The sequence below is a fragment of the Tamandua tetradactyla genome, chromosome 1 (genome assembly GCF_023851605.1).
Source record: "Tamandua tetradactyla isolate mTamTet1 chromosome 1, mTamTet1.pri, whole genome shotgun sequence".
NCBI lineage: Eukaryota > Metazoa > Chordata > Mammalia > Pilosa > Myrmecophagidae > Tamandua > Tamandua tetradactyla.
The window spans coordinates 218,870,609-218,890,700 of NC_135327.1; the positions used below are offsets into that span (position 1 = coordinate 218,870,609).

Here is a 20,092-nt window from a genome sequence, read left to right on the forward strand (position 1 = left end):
TGCAGATCTTTACTGGACTTAATTATGTTGGTCATTTCAGCTTTAGTCTTCATTTTGAAGTTTGCATCTATCTTTCCATATTAATTCTGAGTCCTTACTTTCCATTTTTAATGATGTACTTGTAAGCTACAAGGTTCCCTCAGATCACTTTCAACCATATTCATGACAAAGCAACTTCCACTAGGAAAGTCATCCTATAAGAAGCTCTTATTTACGCATCAAGTGTAACTAATTAGTTACCAAGTAATAGACCATAACCTATTCTACGCCTTCACTGAAAATAATCTCCGTAGGGCATACCTGTCAGGATTTGATTAATGTTATATTCATCTGAAGGGCTTTCTGTACTATGTAAATGCATAGTCAGGAAGTGTTAGAGGCATAGTATCTACAGAAAACACATTTCTTGAAATTATCTTTTCCTTTGTTTTTCATATTCTTTAAAAAATTGCATATACCTCCATGACTTTCTGCCACCTATAGAAAAGTAAGATCATCGTAAAATTTGAGAGTTGGGAGAAATCATTAAGGCTTAGACTTAATTTTCAAAGTTGAGGAGACTGGGGGACAGGGAGATTAAGGTCAAGATCGTGCTGCTAATTGGTGACAGAGCCAGGATTGGAACGTGCATCTTTTAAAATAAAATGCTCATGAATTTAATCCACGTGTGGGAGCCTAGCATGACCTTTTTTTTTCCTTTTAATCCACTGAATGACTCAATTATAAAAATGTAACATGGCTCAATTTAAAAAAAATGCATGGGTGGTTCAGTGGTTAGAACACCCGCCTTTCGTGCAGGAGACCCGGGTTCAATTCCCAGACCATGCACCAAAAAAAAGTAACATTCAAAACTTTTTTTTTAATGTTAAAAACCCACATCCTGGAGGCAATACTATTAACAAATTAGGTTATTTTCTGTTTTCCTATTCCCACTGAGAATTAAGAGAATGTTAAGAAAGGCTATTTTATTGAGCACTACTCATAACTAATGCTGAAGAACCACTGCTTTTCAAGTAGACAGTAAAAGTATAGTTATTTGAAAAAGCACAGCTTATGGAAAAGCTCAAGAAAATAAAGGCAAAGAGTTCAATTAAGACTGAGAAAGGGAGACTAATCAGATACTGGGGAGACATGCAATAGTGTTCCCTATATGCCAGAAGTAAGGAAGTATATGTGTGTATCTTAACTAGCTCACCATTTGTGAATAGGAGAGAATGGAAAGGATAGGATTTGAAAAATTATTCAAGGAAAAACATTTTTTATATTCAGAATAGCATTTTTATTTTTAATTAAGTATTGAGTGTTTTATGCAAAACAGGAAAGAAGGACTGAACCACCAGTGTAAACCCAGTCTAGCATTTATGTTAAAATGAAGATATTATGACTCTAGTTCAGCCTATTCAGGAGCAACTCTCCAGCCTACTGTGGAAGCTATTCCTTAACCTTTCTTTAAGAACAGTGTTCAGATTTTTTGTTAAATAATAATGATATCCAATATTGATTGAACTCTTTCTAAATGAAAGGCACTGATGCTATCTTATAAGATTTTGTGGATTAAATAAAATAATACATATAAAATGCCCAGCCCAAAGTAGGAGCTCTGTTCCAATGTGTTATTTTGGAGGATTTTTGTTTGTGTCCTTCCTAACCACATTGGTGTGAGTAAATTATAATAATATATTCTTCCTTATATTTTTACGGAACTTTGCAACTTTCAGAGATTTTTCACCACTGAGCTAGTTTGAAGCTGCTTTGTACCCCAGAAAAGCCATGTTCTTTTAATCCATATTTGCGGGTACAGACCCATTGTGGATAGGACCTTATGATTATGTTGTTTCCATGGAGATGTGACCCAGCCAATTCAAGTTGGGTCTTAATCCTTTTACTGGACTCCTCTATGAAGAGAAGACAGAGACAGGGAGCAAGAAATGAAACCAAGTGAAGGGCACACAGAGAGAGAAAACCCCTGCAGATGCTAACAGAAGACCTGTAGGACACAGAGTTCAGAGCGATGTCCTCAGAGAAGCAAGCAGGGACACACAGAACCGAAAAACAATGGAACTCAGAAGCCAAGGACCAGCAGATACCTTCCCATGTGACAGAGGAACCCCGGATGCCATTGGTATTTCTTCATTGAAGTTTTCCTCTTATTGATGCCTTAATTTGGCCATTTCCATGGCCTTAGAATTGTAGCTTGTAACTTAATAAATCTCCATTGTTAGAAGCCAACCCATTTCTGGTATATCCCATTTAAACAAACAGAAACAACTACATTATTTCATTCGTCCTTCATGATAGCCTAAGAGGGAAGAAAACCAGTGTTTTTTTACACCAAGCATATGAAGTACTTAAGACTGTACTTAAGAAATGAAACAATTTATTTTGTCATACTGCTGGTAAATGGTAGATAACAAACTAGAATTCAGATCTTCATTGTGGAAGCCAGTGTACCTTCCAGCATATGGTGCTGAATCTCACATTATATTGCTACTTCGAATGCAAGCTGTTACTTGCATTCAAAGTAGCAATGCCACTGTTGTTACATGTGGCTTCATTCACCCTGAGGAAACAATAGTAACCTGTCCCGAGAGGCCCTGACCCCCTGGGGAGCTGGCATGACCAGATTTGGAGACTGAGCAGTCACTGGGCAATCCTTTAGCACATTCATCAAGGGGAAAATAATGCAACAGAACTCCTTATAACTAAACATACAACAGCTATGGAACCACTAAATGAAAACAAAATGATTTTAGAAGATGAGTGTAGTATTCAAATAAATTTCATGTAAATACTATTGTAGGTCTATGGTTTCATTTGAGGATTTTCAGTTCTTTTCCTTAGCTCAGAGTTTTGAGACCTTTACCAACAATGTTATATTTCATAATCTATATATAAAAAATAAAGCCCAGAAAAGTAAAAGGATCTATTCAAAGGAATAAATAAACATATAAAAAAATAAAATGGAAACTAGAAAACCATAGTTCATTTTTATTGAGCATAACATTTATGTCAGGTCCATGCTAAGCTCTTAGCATTAATTATTTCATTGATTGCTTGCAACAGCCTAGGTGGTTCCTAACTTATGGATTGGAAACTGTAATTTAGAGAGTTTAAGGTAGAATAAAAAATCCTAAGGTGGGCCACTGTGGCTCAGCAGGTAGAGTTCTCACCTGCCATGCCGGAGACCTGGGTTCACTTCCTGGTGCCTGCCTATGCAAAAAAAAAAAAAAAAATTCCTTAATCAAGGTTCAACATATTATTCTCAACATATTCTCTGTAGCTAAACATTTTTAGTTCATTTTGTTTTAAAAACATTGCCAAAGTATGGTAATCCTGTTGCCTGTTAGCACTCTGCTCGGTTTTATATTTAAGTCTTGTTTTGTCCGCTTTTTAGCAGGATAAAAATCTTAAATAAGTGATGATAAATATGTGTTTACATTTATAAGGTAATGTTCAAAGTTCACATTTCAGCCTTCTTGAAGTAGAGAAAAGTATCAGGAAAACTTCCATTACCTTGAATTACCTAGAATAGAATATTACCCAAGTGTGTTCTTGCAGAATTAAGGTAATAATTGCTTATAAATGGAAAGCAGTACCATAGATAAATTTTGGAAATACTGTATTAAACATTAGTAAAGTGGTTTCTTTTCTGTAGGTTATCTCTGAGACCATACAATGTGATTTTTACAGAGGAAGATATAATAGGCAATGTTTCTCTAATATTTAGATGATCTAATTCATATCAGAATATTAGTACTTTGTGGATATCTGGGAAGATATGTTGATAATTGAATCCCAGGTTTTTGCTCAGATTGATAGGTGAAATTACCATCCTTCATTTGTGCAGAATTGGCACTATCATTATTCCCAGACAGCAGACATTTATATGTTCTGTGCTTTAAACTGTAAAAATTTAAGCCCATTTTTAAATTTTAAATGTTCTATTACAATTACAAGTGTTCTTCATAATAAAGAAAAATCAATATATTCTAAAGTCCCCTGAGAGGGTAATGCTTATGTAAATTATGGTACATAAGATAAATTAGCTTCATCAAAATTGTTCTTAGAAGAATATTTAATGAGATGGGAACATTCTCAAATTATATTAAGTGAGACGGGCCATAAAGCAGAATATACAGTATTAGAATTATCCTAATATTGTAAAGCAAGCAAATGAAAAGCAAAAAACAAAAAAATAACAAAACCAAGAAGGATTGGAAAGAAAAAACACTAAACACTAAAATTTTAATCTTATGAAAAACTCAAACCAAAATATATAATCTCATCCAAATATATGTGCTACCACAATATACTTGTGTTGTTTTTGGCTTATGAGTCTAGTGTTTGGGAAACCTAATTCAGAAAATATCTTAAGATCCGGATGTGTCTTATATTCTTGTCACTCAGTAACTCACTTAGATAAGTCAGTTAGGTCTTCTGTTTATTAGTTTCCACAACTATAAAAATGGAAACTGTGTTTTACTTCCCCTGTCACCAGGATGTTATGAAGACTTATGAAATCATGGGATGTGTTCTTTTCTATATGTGGGAGGTCCTGAAGATCTCAGCTATTCTCAGTTCTGAGCTGTGTCCTGGCGCTGAGCTTATTTTTGGCTGCAACATGGTATTACTTCTGTGACCAAGCACCCAGAAAAGTATTAGAGGAGAGTACTTGGAAATGTCTTCAAAGTTTTACTTGGCTTTGACCTGCCCAGTAAATGATTAACTTGCTTCAGGCATGAAGGAATCTGTGATTCCACCAATTTGTACCTTAACTCACCCAGCTATTTTCCACCCCGAGTATCCTGTAGAAGTCATTCTTTCTTTGATCTCCAGTGACCTCATTCTTTCCAGTCCTGCTCATCTCCTTGAAATTTTGACCTCACTTGGCTTCTCTTCTAGCTTCTCCCTCCTCCTCTGACTTTTCCTGACTCTTCTCCCTCTGCCCATCTCTTAGCTGCTGGGATTCCCCAGGGCTCCACTCTCACTGCCTTTCTCCTCCCACTCCCTGAGTCACTCTCCACACCTAGAATCTCATTCCTTGGGTTTGAAATCATTCCCTTCCCCTTCCCCAATAAGAAAGGGAGGAGAAATTACAGTCAGAGTGATTATCTAAACAATTGACACAGTGTTACTCAAAGTATCAGTAAGGGGAATAAATGTAGTGAAAGTAAAACATTTTCTTTCACTACTATTAACTTAGTAGATGATAAAAAAGATAATTCTATATCCAAAGCTTCAGAAGATTAATAGAAACAATCTCCTTGATGGAAGCAATACTAACTCACAACTGTTCCCCTCGTGAATGCCCTCTTCCCTGTCAATCTTTTTTGTCCACTCCCCACTAACAGATTTGACTTAATTAAGCCTTCCAATATGTCTCTGCTTCATTAACATTTTTCTCTTGTTCCTCTTAAATTTCAGTTCTTCAGCCCTCATATACCATTTATACCATAGTGATTTATATGTGATCTTTAGTAAAACTGATACTCAAGTAATATGTTTGTGTAGAAAATAATTTGGAAATTGGTTAACAGTAATTTATCATAATCCAGATTAGTACCACCAAAAACTTTTGAGTGTGGTTTAATTCTTAGATTTTTCCTTTTATTTTCTAAGACAGACTTTTATTCTTCTGGCAAATTAATTGTTGGGATGTATAACATGGAAGAAACTACTAAATTATTAGTTCCCCTATTAAAATACTAAATTGTTTTTGTTCAAATTCTAAATGATTTCCTCTAATAGCTGTATCTAGTGGTTTTCTCATTAAAATGTTGCCATAGAGGAGTCATCGAGTCTCTGCTAGCCTTGGGAGGAAAATATCAGATGATTTAAAGGACCTGGAAATTGAGGGAGACAAATCCTAAAAGTGGTCAGACTTACCCAGTTACTGTTCTTGGGGTAAGAAGATTCTAAACCTTGACACAATCCTTGCTATGGCCAGAACAGACTTTGTATCACTGAAGGACTTTACATTATAAAATAAAATGTCTTGTATTTCCTTAATCTCTTTCTTGAATATCTCAATACTGCTGGAACTATTTTGTGGCTTTTTAAAATTTTTAAATTCATTTTCATAACAGTCCCATTTGGAATCATGTATATTTCAGTCTCTTTTCTTTTTGATTTAAGTTCATAGTGGAGGTAAAATTAAATTGAAATTACTTTAAGTCCATCCTGCTACATACATTTCACTAGGATTGACACTTTAACCTTTGCTCTTTTAAGGTACAGTCGTACTGTTTTTGAATATATGCTGAACCATTCTACTTTGCATCAAATATGATTCTTAAATATTATGCACAGAATTCCATGCATACATCAACTCAGAGAAATCACTGGTTCAGGGGTTGTTTTTGTGACAACCTATTAAGAAAATTGCAATGTATTATTTAATTTCCAACATTTCTTAGATGAAAAAAAAACAGATCATAAAGAGCTTTAAGTTTTTATTTTCATAAGTGTTACTTTGGAAAAATTATTTGCTGCTATTTCTTTATATAGCTTATAATAACAAGAAGCAGAAAATTAAGAAAAATATTTGTTACTTCAAATGAAAATAGTAATTCAGCAGTTAGCACTTTAGCACAATGCTTTCAACTATAGCACTGATCATCTTTTAATTTTAAGAGATCATTTTCCAGTCTCATGTTTTAATGAAATGAATTTCATGTGTTCTCAGTTAAATATAGCATCTCACTTTATGTAGCTAGAGATCATATTAATCTTGTTTATCATTGCATCTCCTGCACAAACCACTTTCCTAACTCTTAGAGTAAATATTTGTTGAATGCTTGAAGGAATGAAGAGTCTAGACTTCTATTACTAAAACTGGTATTATGATTTTTTATCTTATTGTCCCATCAAAGAGAACTGTAACTTCTTTGATATCATCCACTATTGCCCTCCTTTCTTCTTGCCTCAGAAGATATGACTAAAGTTATTCCTTTCCTATGTCTTTCCTTTTAGTATACAAATATGCACACATCTCTTTCATCTTCAAAAGCAATAAAACCCTTGGCCTGAATAGCTTTGTGTCTCTCCTTCCCTTCATTGCCAAGCTGCATGAAAGAGTAGTCTACCTTGAACATCTCTCTTTTCTCACTTTGCATTCACTTAATTAATTTTAACCTAGTATCTTTGGCCCCATTCTGGAATCAGACAGCCAGAGATTCAAATCTCAGTATCACCTCTCATTGGCTTTGCAACCACAGGCAGGTCATATCACCTCTCTAAGGTGAATATCTCTCTACAGGACACACCTCATAGAGCTCTCATGAAAATTAAATGAGAGAATACATTGAAAGCACTTCCATACTGCTGGTGTATAGCAAAGGCTCAATCAATGGTAGTTATTATTCTTAATGATCCAAAGTATAATAGGAGTTCGGAGATGAGAAAGATGGGCATAGGCTTAAGAAGAATTATTTTTAGTTCACCTAAGTTTCCTTATTCTTGAAACTAGGAAGTTAGGGCCCAGAGATGTTGAATAGCTAAAGAAAGCTTCATGGAGGAGATGATATTTGAGTTGGATTTTGAAGAATAATTAAAAATAGTGACATCTGTCAAGGGTTCGCAGTGGCCAAGTGACAATTTGAATGATTTACATGGATTTTATTCAACCCTGAGACATTCTGTGAAGTAGGACTTCGGTGGCTAGTAGATGGTTAGTCTGAAGGGGGAGAAGGAAGACAGAGAGAAAAGAGTGAAAAATCAGAGGCAGAAACATGTGATGAGTTCTAAAGACAGTGTCAGAAGCCAGGATGAAGAATTTGTCTTAGAGGTCTGATGTTGGATAGAGAAGGCAAAATTATGGGAGGTCTTAACAACCTACCAAAGAATTACTTTATTTAACGAACAAAATAAAGAGTAGTTGTGGTTTGGTGGCAGACACTGCACCATGAAACCCTGGAGGGCAGAGTTTCATGACTAACTCCCCAGGGGCCCACGCCTCTACCAGCCACTACCACTAGTCACTATTGGGAGATTACCAGCAATTTTGACAATATAGGGAATAAAGGCTGATTGAGGGAATGAATGAATAAAAGGTGGATTGGATTGAAGATTGTTTCTACATGTGATGTGATGAAAGCTTGAACCATGTCTGAGACAGTGGAAATGGGAATAGAGGCAAATCTTCTATTTTCAAAGAAGAAAGTATGGACTAGGGGATATACTGGATGTAAGCTAATATTCAGAGCCTTATTTCAGGTTTATTATAGAATGCAAAATGCAGTGTCAGAGCAGTTGTATTTGAAACGTTCTCTCTTTGAAGTGTTTGATTTTTTTAAAAGCAGTAATTCTGCATTCAAAACAAATCACCTTTCAGGGTGATGATATTGTAATTCTTACCACTAAAACTTAGGCCTCTTTACTTTCTACTCCTACTCCCTCCACTCACGTTCTTACCAGTTTTGCATAATACTTTGATTGTTGTAGGAGTTCTCTACTGAATGCTGGCCAAAATAAACCCCCTCATCCTCAAACACACCTAACAGTTGCCCTTCCCAACCCCAACTTTTGTTCATTTAATTGCTTCCTCCTGTGAATGCCCTTCTACCCTTTTCTAAACTCCCATAGCACTCACTACATTTCACTATACCACCTAGTACTGGTCATTTGGTTAACTGGTTATCCCTTGGCCAGTATCTTATTTGTATCCCTTACAGTGAGGTACCGTGTATTGCCTAGTTATCCAATAAGTATTTGTGGCATGAATGAAGGGTGTTTTAACTAACTGCAAACACCTTTCCAACAAAGAGTTTCCCATTGAGGAAATGTTATTCAGCTTTATACTAGTATACGTTTCTTGCATCATGTTGAGAATTTTTCTTGCAATGTTGAGAATTTCATATCACTTTTGTTGATGTTTAGAAAAAGAAGTTGAGAGTAGAAGAGAAAGTTAAAGTAAAAGAAATTGCAGGAGTAGGTATTTTGCAAAGAATCTTTTGGTGGGTTAAAGGAAGCTGAGGAAAATTAAATCTGTATTTTCCCTTCTGCACACCTGACTCTAAAGAGGGAGGGAAGTGAACCAAATATATGAGAGGCTTGGGACTTCAGCTTCTGGGTCGTTAAGAACCCAGTAGGAACTGGGAGGTAGAAATTCAGGACATTGAGGACCTGGATGGAGAATCAATGCAGAAAAAAAGATGTCTCTAGCATATTAGTTGCAAAAAAAGCAAGCTGAAAAATGTGTAAGCATCTCCAAAAACCTGTCATGGAGAGCAACGCTAGAGTTTCTTAGAAAACTTACCTGTACAATGATTTTGTTACTAATGTAGTATGAGGAAAATGTTATGCATAAGCTGTTATTTTTAATGAAGGTAAGATGTGTTTCCTTGGTTCACTCATAACTTAAGACCCTATTTTGTTCTATAAAGTCTTAGGTTCCTCAGTCACAAATTTAACTACTGGGATTCGGGGAATCTCATATTCTAGGCTAGATGGAAAGAACTGTTATACTCATTTCAGCCAGTATTTTCAGAACTGTTAAATCTGGCTAAATAGGAGTCATGCTCCACAGTGGAATTGGCAGTTCTTTGAAGTTCCCAGAATGTGACATGCTGAGTGTCTCAGGCATAAGCCTTTGCAAGTGCTTCCTTCTAGTTTTTTGTTTGTTTGTTTGGTTCGTTGGTTGTGTGTTTTGTTGTTTTTTGCATCATCTCCAAGAAGCCTTCCCTGACTGCTTTCATTATAGCCACTATCCATGGGTTGGGTGCCATTCCTGCTTGTTCTCACTAGCCTGGATTTCATCATAGCAACTTACCGCTAAGTGTGGCAGTTGTGATTCACAGGTCCTTCCTCCTGGAGCCCTCTGGGTGCTGAGCAATCAGCAGCACAACTGGAAGAGAGCAAGGGCTCAAGGTTTGCTCTTTGGATGAATAAATGCAGTCTTGGTATAGAAAATGTGGGTGAAAGTCCCTCTGCCTCACAGAGTTTTAGCATAATTTTGGAGAACTACAATCTATGCCTCTCCTTGTCTTTTCCCCACCCCATTGAGTATAGTTAAACCAACCTGGAAGATAACAGTTTGCTTAAGTGCCCTAAGCTAATAATAGTTCATACCCAACCCAATATTTAAGAACACTGGTTATTTTTATTATGTAGCCCTATCCTCTCCCTGTGAGGGACAGACTTACAAAATACTTTCGTTATCTTTTGAAAAGATGTGAAATTTTGTTGCCACCTCATTAAAGCCACCCAAATAATCTTAACGATTTTTAAAATACTACTCTGGAGAGAGTTCTCTGGACATTCATTTTCCTGTGTAATATAAACCAAATGTCAGCAATGTATTACATCTATCTAAATCTCTTCTAATAATTCGTTTCCCGTGCGCGCGCGCGCGCTCATGGGGTGTTGTTGGCAGGCGCCTGGCAGCCTATATGGTTCAGTTTTATAAATATATAATTTTTTTTATTGAACAAATGATAAAGAACCCATGGCTATGCTGAAGTCGCCTTTTCTTTTCAGTACAAAAATCACAAGCTGAGTATAAAGTATAGGCTGTTAAACTCTGAAGAAGATCTTGCTTTAATTTTTTTTCTTCGTAAGGTTACAGTATCCAGTTTCCTTTCTTTGCTCCAATTACAATAAAAGAGTTAATATGGGAAGATAAAATGTAGGCTTAAAAAAATACTTTGGAGTAGGAAACCAGCGGGAGGGAAACTGACCTATGAATTGATGAGGCGCCTATCAAATGACAGAACCCAAGTTCATTAGACGTAAAAAAAAAAAAAAATGCGGGTAAAAGTTCACTCGAGTCACATTCTGCCCCTAATTTCGTTTGTATTTTTGCCGCGGTAACTAGGCTATGCGTTCGCCCACGAATTGGCCACCGGTGCGCACCACCTCGGGAACGCCTGTCCCTGGTCCTGCCGCAGGTGGCGTTGGCAGCCTGGGCGTCGCCCCCGCCCCTCGCGCCGGCCGGGATGGCAGGTGCCCGAGCCCTCGGACCGAGCCGCAGGGAGCGAGCCCGGCCAAGGCCGCCGCCCCGCGACTCTCTCCGCACTGCCTTTCGAGAAGCCCGAGGGCGAGTGGAAATAGTTTTCCTGCACCTTCCTTCGCCTCTCAGAAGAGAGCGGTCAGAGGGAGCGAGCGTGAGAAAGTGAGCGCGTGCGCGAAGAGGAGAGGAAGCCCAAGAAGCCGGCTCCCGGCGCCTGAGCGCCTGGCCCAGCTGGCCGCCCGGCCCTGGTCGCGCCCGACCGGCGGCGGGCGGGGGCCTGAGCAGCGAGGCGCGGGGAGCGAGGCCCGCGGGAGCCGGGGGTTGACGGGACGCGCGCTCCGTGCCGGCGCCGGCCTCGAGCCCGCGCTCCCCCCCCCCCGCCCGCGTGCCCGCGCCGCTGCGCGATGCAGTGTGGGGAATGGCTGGGGTTGGCTGAAGAGCGCACAGTGGAGTTTTAATGTCCGCCATGTTGGCCATGGCGTATTGAAGAGAGCGAGCGAGAGAGGAGCGGAGCGGCACAGACTCCCACCCTCCCGGCTGGTGTTAGTGCCCGGACAGCGGGCTCTGCGCTCCGTCCCTCAAGTCCCCGGCAGCGGTAGGCGAGTGGGGACCGAACCCCCGGTTCTCCATGATCCCGCTGGCCGGGGCCGTTTCCCCAGAGCGGAGAGGTATCTGCTGCGCCTGAGATGAGTAAACTGTCGTTTCGGGCGCGGGCGCTAGACGCCTCGAAGCCGCTGCCGGTTTTCCGCTGTGAGGATCTGCCAGACCTGCACGAATACGCCTCGATAAACCGGGCCGTGCCGCAGATGCCCACCGGAATGGAGAAGGAAGAGGAGTCGGTACGTGTTAACTCCCCTGTCCGACCCACCGCCAGGCCCCGCTCCCTGTGCTGCCTGCGGCGGCGACGGAGCAGCATTCCCACACAAAATGGCCGCCATCTTCTCTTCCCCGCCGACTCTCAGTTGCCGGCCGGGTCTTTACCCCGCCCTCCCCAGCCTCGACCCCGGCCGCCGCGGCCTGGTAGGGCCTCCTCTGAGGCCACCCGTCGACCCCGGCCACTGGTACCCGGGTCCCGCGGAGTTCGGGGGCCCGAAAGGCACAAAGGGGTCACGTGACGAAGCCGCCGGCAGCCATTTTGTGGTCTTTAGTTCTTGGGCTGGGCCTTGTGCATCCGGAGAGGGGAGCGGGCTGGGCGGCGGGGTGCGGCGGGCCCGGCGCGGAGCAGGACGACCTGCCTGCAGGCCTTTCCGCGGGCCGCTGGGTGGCGCTCCAGGGTCACCTCGGCCTCCGCGTCGCTGCTGGCGCTGGGGAACGCTGGTCTATGCAATGGGGCGGTTCGGCTTCCCCGGCGCCGGGAAAGCTTGCTCGGCTGGAACCAGCCCCACACGGAGTCTCGGAGGGGGCCTGGTCTCTGAGGCTTATTTCTCCCCCTCCCTGCAACGGAGTGTCGAGCTTACTGCGTGTTTGCCCTGACGACTTTCATAGATTAGAATTATTCGCAGTATTCTCTTTCTGGGACTTTTGCATCCATCCCTTCCCTCCCAATGTTAGTTAGTCGGAGGATGATCAACTACTATCTCTGATTTTTTCTTTGATCCTTGAGAACATGTTGCAGATACGTTTGGAATACGTGGCTCTTATTTAAAGCCTATAACTTTAATGTATTTTTTTTTCTGTAAAATTTAAGTTTTTATGCTTTCTGATCTCACAACGTGGGGGGAGAAAAGACCCAATTAGATAGATCTAAATTTAGGAAGAGGGTCATTTTCTTATCCATAGTTAAACTAAAGTTTAATGAAGTCATAGTCTTAACATTGAAATATCTAAATCGGGTGGGTTTCAGAATGTAAATGTTTGTTTACAGCTAATAGACATTTTGTTATAGCTGTGGCTTCACCTTATTGTGGAAGTTGGGTTCAGACACAAGGATAATAGAATCTTCCTCTCATTTCCCCCAGATCCTTGACAGTATAACTTGATAACGTCTAATCCTAAGGAATTGCATACCTTGGTTTTCAGGTACAGCCATTAAAACAGGGTGCAGTGTATTGACAGTTCAAGGAAGTCGAGGAATCGCGTGGATATGCTACAATTTTGTTGTGGAAAATTGTACTGTAATGCTTCTCTTTGGTACTGTAAGAATTTTGAATGTAGTAATCATACTCTGTAATGTTTTTGAAAATAAAACTGTTTAAACTTGTTTGGGTCGTTTAACCTTTCAACGTACAATAGTTGTGACAGCGAATGTTACTTTTAAGAGTAGTGTGTTAAATCTTATTTTACAGATAAGCTAAGTGCATGTAGTAGTTGATTGTCTAGTGTAGTACTGACTTTTAGCACCTTGTCTATGAGACAGCATCTCTTAATTTATTACTTGTATCAACTTTAGAGTAGAATGGTACCATTTGTTTATTTTTAAACAAGTGATTTGTTTTTAAAAATTAAAATACTTGTGACTGCAGAATCTTGTCTTTTGGTTTTATTTTTGTTTCTGTTTATAAGTTTTGCAGATAATACTTTTCAAGTTGGGGTTTTGGTGTTACACTACCTTGGAAATTAATTTGTAATTCTTGTTTACAGCCAAGGGGAGAGCCTTGATTAAAGGAAGGTAACACTACAGTACAGTTTAAGTCTTTGCTTCTATGAATACTTTGAACAGTCCCAAGAGCTACCACCTAAAGTTAGAGCTACGCTTAACTGAGGCATCAATGCTTATTAAATTTACAGATAATTTTTGTTCACTGAAATTATTTTGACATTTGATAATGTGAATGGATCTCATTAGATTGCAGCATTACAGCATGTGGAGTCCCTGTGGAGGGACATAGGGATTTTTTTTTCCTTTAGACTGCCTTTAACATCATCTGTTTAGAATTTCAGTTCTCATCTACCGAATGCTATGTGTATGATCAGTGAAGCATAGCTTAAGAGTAGATACCGAACTTAACGGGGATGTAAAAAGTACCAGGTAAACAAACAAGCTGCTCTACAAACCTGTGGTTCATGCTGGTGGTAGAACATATAAATAGTGGTATTGAAACTAGCATGGTTACAATATTGGATGTGTAAGCTAAGCATAAATAAAGGTAACTGAATTCTGAGTTAATCTTGTAAAAACAAGAACTTTTGATAATTTGTTGAAGCATCTTTTATTTCTTACAAAGAAGAAGGTTAAAACAAACGTCTGCCTTTGACACATTAGGGATGCTGTCTCTTGGGTCTGAGTGACCTAGAGCCTGAATTGACTAATTTAGAAAAAGTAAATAATCCTATGTTGGTCATGAAAGATGGGGCCGATATGGATTAGGACAATTTCTTGTACTCTGCTTCATTAATAAAGCATTTCAGGAACAAAATGCATCTGTAGAATTGTCGTGAAATATCCCTAGTAATTATTACTTTATTTTGTTTCTATAGTAAACCTGAGAAAAATCTAGGTCTGAACATGGAAAAACACTATTGTTAATGTATCCAGTTCAGCTGTTTAAATAATAATAAAAGCTAACCACTACCCTAGTTAGGCATACCTCCTTTTAATTTTTGAGAAACAATTTTAAGTAGTAGTTCTCCATCTCCTTGCAAATTGTTCAGCTTTGGACTTTAACAGCTAACAAACAATTTAGATTGTTTGCTAGTTATTTTTTTATTATTGTAATGAATTTTAAAATTACTTTAGATTGTAATGAAGGACTTCAGTGAGTCATGAAAATTAGGAACTAAAAGCCTGAATTTATACAGTGTAGTACATTGTAACTTGCTAAATAAAAAATGAATGGTGAAAAAAAATGAATGGTGAAAATTTTGTACTTACTGAAGTAAATATATAGAAGTAATTTTCAAGTCAAAGGGAAGCAATAGATTATCAACTCTATGAAGTAAATGAGTCCTGTTTGGGGTTTCAAAAAAAAGGAGAAATATATAAAAGGTAGGAGCATTAAAATATTAAGTTTAGTGACATAGCTTCACATTTAATTGAAGGGTAGCTTATAAAAGATATTAGTGATGCTTTATTTTAAAAAATAAATAAATTTTATTTATTTTATCAGTATTTTTATTTTAAAATTGCCTTATTCTGGTTATAATTGGAACTTTATGTTGTTAAACAATTCTTTATGGATACCTTTCACTAACAGGCATTCTGAAAAAGGTGGTTTTAAAAAAGTCCTATTTAGCAAATTGGAGCTACCTGGTTTTCCTAGAAACTTCGCTGGGGTGTCCAGGATATGCGGCTCCATTTATAAGGGGTACAGAAAACCAGCACAGGTAACAGAAGAAAGGTTTAGGTAGGATATTTGATGTGATTAAAATGTTAATGATGATCTATCGTATCAATAGTTACTTTAAGACTTAAAAGTAGGGTCTAGCCATCATAATCCAGCACCTCAGTTTTAATAAGGCTTATAACTGTACAAAATGGTCTCATACGTTCTTCCTCTTAACTGCATTTCACTGTTAGCCCATTATACAATGTTACTGAGCTCAAGTTAAAGGTTATTAATAAAATAGGTGTTTTTGCTTTTAATGTGGGGGGTTAGGAATACAAAACATATCTCTGACGTGAAAAATAATAGGTAAGCACTACATGTTCAAGAGCTTTTAGTTTTGCTTCTTTGTTTTTTGAAGCCACTTTTATTTTTAATTTTTCCACATAAATAACTTCATGTCAGCTACAGAAATCATGAAATGAAGAATTGATCATGAAACTACAAACTCAAAACCACTGGGGAGATAAACAGGTTACCCCTCAATGACTGCTAAAAATAATAATACTAATAACCGGGATATCATGGATTCATATTGATGTAGTAAATGTTGTATATTTAAAAATAATAACAGCAGTAGAGAAACTAATAAACAGCATGAAGTATGTTTTTTTTTTAAGACATGAAATTTCTAGGCGTAGTTTTAGGCATTAAAGAGGACATACAGGCAGAGGTTAGTGTGTGCTGCTCTGTACAAAAATACAGACTGAATAAATTACGTTGCTAGCTGTATGATTAGACGTCACTTACCAGTCAGTTCATTGCATGTTTAATAATATACAGGTGCACGCTAATGCATATACATCATTTATATTTCAAACACATAGGTCTCTCTATATTTATGTCTTTAAAATTCACACATTGTAGTTTTGCTTTTTTATGAAAAAAGTTTAAATCACTTCTAGTGGTAAGTTCAAATGTTTGATTTCTCATTTTTTGAGAAGAAGTCAAGTCTCTTGTTTTTCCTTTTGCAAAGCAAGATTTTTAGCCCTTCTATCTGGGGCAATCTATGGCTGCATGGATGGTTCAGTGGTAGGACACTCGCCTTCCATGCAGGAGACCTGGGTTCGATTCCCCACCCATGCACATACCCACTCCATCCCCAAAAAAGCAATCTAGATTTCTCCATTCTGTCTACTTTTTTTAGAGTAGGAGTTTCTAAACTGGGCTTCTGAGAGATATGTGTAAATCAACATATCTGTAACATATGTGTAAGTCAGTGAATTCCAACAATAAGCATATAAAAGTTTGTGATGGTGTATTTTTCTAGGGAGAAGTTTCATAATTGTGATTTACTTCTCTAAAGTATTAATAATGGGCTAGAGCAGAAAGCTCAAGGTTAAGATCTGCTGTCCTGGAAATTTGAAACTGAGTCATTTTGGTTTTGTCTCAGTATGGCCTTTATTAGATAGACTTAATAGAAGAAGGATAATTGAAAAATGAAGGGATATAGACAATCCAGCGAAACACTGAGGACTCTTAACTACAAAAGCAGCCTGTAATTTGATATTTAAAATTTTGAATTTATACCATTTGTTACTCACACTTCGTTGTCTTGCAATAAAATTGAATAGACTTGGGCGAGCTGAGATGGTTCAGCAGGCAGAGTGCTCGCTTAGCATGCCGGAGACCCCAGTTCTATGTACCTAACATATAAGCAGTTGGTGCTTTGTAATCAGTAGTAGTAGAATTTGTCCTGAAGAACATTTTCTTTCCGTTAAAAGGATCATGAAAATATAAGGTAGCTTAAATTTGCAAATAAGATAAAATGCTGTGTTTAAGGTTGATGAATTTATAGGTAGGATTAGATATTAAACCAACCATTCATAATTTTTATTAAAAACATACTGTTTTAGTTTTAAAATTTACATTCTGTGTAATTGTTTTTTGTAGTAAGGATAATGGAACGTGACAACTATAGATACCTGTGGCTGTGTTTTTAGGCATTTATTAGATGACAGCAAGAAATCTAAATATATGGAGGTGTGGATTCTGACTACATTTATGACTCAATTTTCTAGAAAAGTTGAGAATGCTTAATTGTTGTCAGTAGTTAGTTAATACTAAATTAAAAGCAGAGGGTGGAAATGATGGTTTAATCATTTAAAGAAGAGAATTTTTTGTTGAAATTTGGGAATAAAAGGAAATGAGAATTTTATGTTGAAATTTGGGAATAAAATGAACTGTGATTCTCTTAAGTGCAAAAGTGGTGTGAAATACTCTTAGAGACAGAACCAGAGTATATCCTTTTCTTGTAAAGTGAATTTTTGGACTCTTAAAGTGAAACTTACATTGATATGTTAAGATAACTTCTCTATGAGAATAAATCTCAAATTATGGGGGAAATCAATGAAAAAAATGAAATAATTGGAATGTTTTGAACAACTTGCTAGAATGGTTTTCCATGAAATACTTGAAGTCTGACTATATTGTCTTCAGCAAATTTATAAATTGTGTTAAATCTTTCTGGATCTAGTTTATTAACGTAAAGCCTGTGGTTATAGGTAGTGATTTTGAGCTATATGACAACATTTTAAACATAGAGGATACTGAACTTTGCTCCTTTAAATATATGAAGTGAATTTCATCCACTAGCCCCACTGACCTAGGTAGATTAAAAAACAAAAATAAACAAACCAATAGCCAGACTTAATAGATCTGCTATGATATAATATTTGAGCTATAGCATTGATGAATGGGAACATCACCTCTTTAAAAGATAAAAACATTTCCTCAATTATTTGCTTTAATGGAGGTTATGTTTTAAAGTTTGGTTCAGCTGTGTATATGCATTATGACAAAGCTGCTGAATTTTGCAATAGATGATTAAAGGAGATTATTTTGGTTGATTTTTTTCTCAGTATAGTAAGTGCTGGCTGAAGAAATGGGACGTGGCTGTAGAGTGAATCCAGGTGCAAAGATACGCGAGGTTTAAAATTTGCTGTGGGCTTCTTAATATACATTTAAGTATTGTATATTGAGATGAATTATTTTGATAATTCAGAATCACAAATAGCAGTTATAAGTCCTTTGAGAAAATGCCCCTTGGTTTTGTGACCTTCAGCAAGTTATGTAACCTCTGAATGAACTTTAGTTAGTACCTGCATGTTAAATAGCAGTAATGGTCTATTACATAAAATAATAATATGTATAAGGAGTGAATAAGGCAGTTATATGTAAAAACGCCATATAGATGTATTTCACTGTCCTCAAAGACTAATTCAGTGTTTAATAGCTTTGCTTGTTGTTAGTGTTAAAAAACTGCTTATATTCAGACAGTCCCTTATATTTGGAATTGTCTGCTTTAAAAGTGTTAGATGTGTTATAAGAGTTGTATGATGCATTTGTAGAAAACTGCCTTTACGTTTAGTTAATTTATTAATTGGGAAAAACAGCAAACTTGGAGTTAGTAGACCTAAGTTCTACTCCAGCCTCTGGCACCGAGTATGTGCATTCTGTATTTTTTTGTGTGTTTATAGAGAGGTCATTAAATCTTGAACTAATGAATGACTTGATGTGTGTATATATAAACGCTTACATAGAATTAAAGGTAGTTTGGCTACATGAATGACTGGTTCCAGTTTAGCTGGAGCTCAAGATGATCCAAGTGCTAAAGGATATATATGGGTACAGTAGCCATTGAATGCTTTTATTTTATGAAAATTTGCATTTAGAGGCCAAATTGCAGTGATGGTTGCAAATATTTGTTTTATCAGTAAGGTAATAGAGTCTGAAGGTGGAACAAAATACACGTTGTTTTGAAGTCTAAGGCAAGAACTTGATCATTGAGGTTAGGTACATTGTACAAAGATTGAAAACAAAATGGATACATCCATTATTAGTCATTTTCTAGCAAGTATTTGTTGTGTTTGCTTTGAGCCAGGAACTTAGAGAAATGGATAGAACCTATCTTGCAAGATAGGTTCCTTTTTTTTCATAGGTCTTACATTCTAGAATGTAGGCACTGTGATGGCAGGAATTTTTGTCTGCTTTGTTCACTGGTGTGTTTTTAGCATCTGAATTAGTGTCTGCCACATAGTAAGTGTTTATTATTTAATTGGGTGACTGAATTCTAATGGGAGAAGTAAGGCAAAAAACAAATAAAAGTAATACTATGACATAATTCTTATGTGTCAGTGGAACGAGATAATAGAAAATTTCAGGTGGAATGAGGAAAGAAGTTTATTTGGGCAGATGGTCAAGGAAGGCCTCTCTGAGGAGAGGAAATTTGACTTGAAATATTAATGGTGGGACTGAGCCAGCCCTGTGAAACTCTGAATGAAGAACATAACAGGTAGAGGGACAGAACATAACAGGTAGAGGGACGTATAGGCAAAGAGGGCCTGAGATGGGAACATAAAGAAGGCCAGTATGACTAGAGCAAAAACAAGGGGTTGAATAGTATGAGAACCCCAAAGTAGTCAGCAGGTTCAGACCGGGTAAGGTATCATAGGTCTATATAAGGAATTTGGATTGTTTTGAAATGTAATATAAGTCGTTAGAGACTTTCAGGCAAGGAATTGACATCATCTGACTCTACCCCATTATTCTGGCTACCATAAGAGGATGAATCTTAAGGGGTAAGAGGGAGAGTTGATGGTGGCTTTAACTAGGGTGTAACTATTGAAAATGGAGAGAAATGAATGGATTTAAGGTGTATTTATAAGGCACAGCCAACAGAGCTTGCTGTGAATTTGAATGTACTTGATTGGGGGAGGTGTGAAGAATAAAAAATGAACCCCTGATTTTTAGCATGAGCAGCTGGATGAGTAAATGGTAGAGCTACGTATTAAGATAGGAAAGTTGGGACAGTGGGTGGGGGTTGGAAAGGACAAATTTGTTCAGTTTGAAATACTACATATTAATCCAAATTTAGGTGGAT

The 20,092-nt window shown here is 37.7% G+C and overlaps 1 protein-coding gene across 8 annotated transcripts in view; it reads left to right on the forward strand.

Annotated features, from left to right (window-relative positions):
* The window catches only part of EPC1 (enhancer of polycomb 1), a 112,949-nt gene that overhangs the window by 34,432 nt on the left and 58,425 nt on the right, over positions 1-20,092 (forward strand). For 2 of the 8 annotated variants that reach the window (XR_013172318.1, XM_077152188.1), the window contains exon 1: positions 11,335-11,787. The exons of 3 other annotated variants lie outside the window; for them this stretch is intronic. Coding sequence is in view for 2 of the 5 variants with exons in the window: in XM_077152188.1 (XP_077008303.1) it covers positions 11,635-11,787 (153 nt within the window). In the remaining 3 variants the exon portion in view is untranslated. Of the gene's footprint in view, positions 1-11,334; positions 11,788-12,190; positions 19,249-20,092 lie in introns of those variants that run through there. 3 more of the 8 variants (XM_077152235.1, XM_077152196.1, XM_077152227.1) reach the window with 3 other exon arrangements.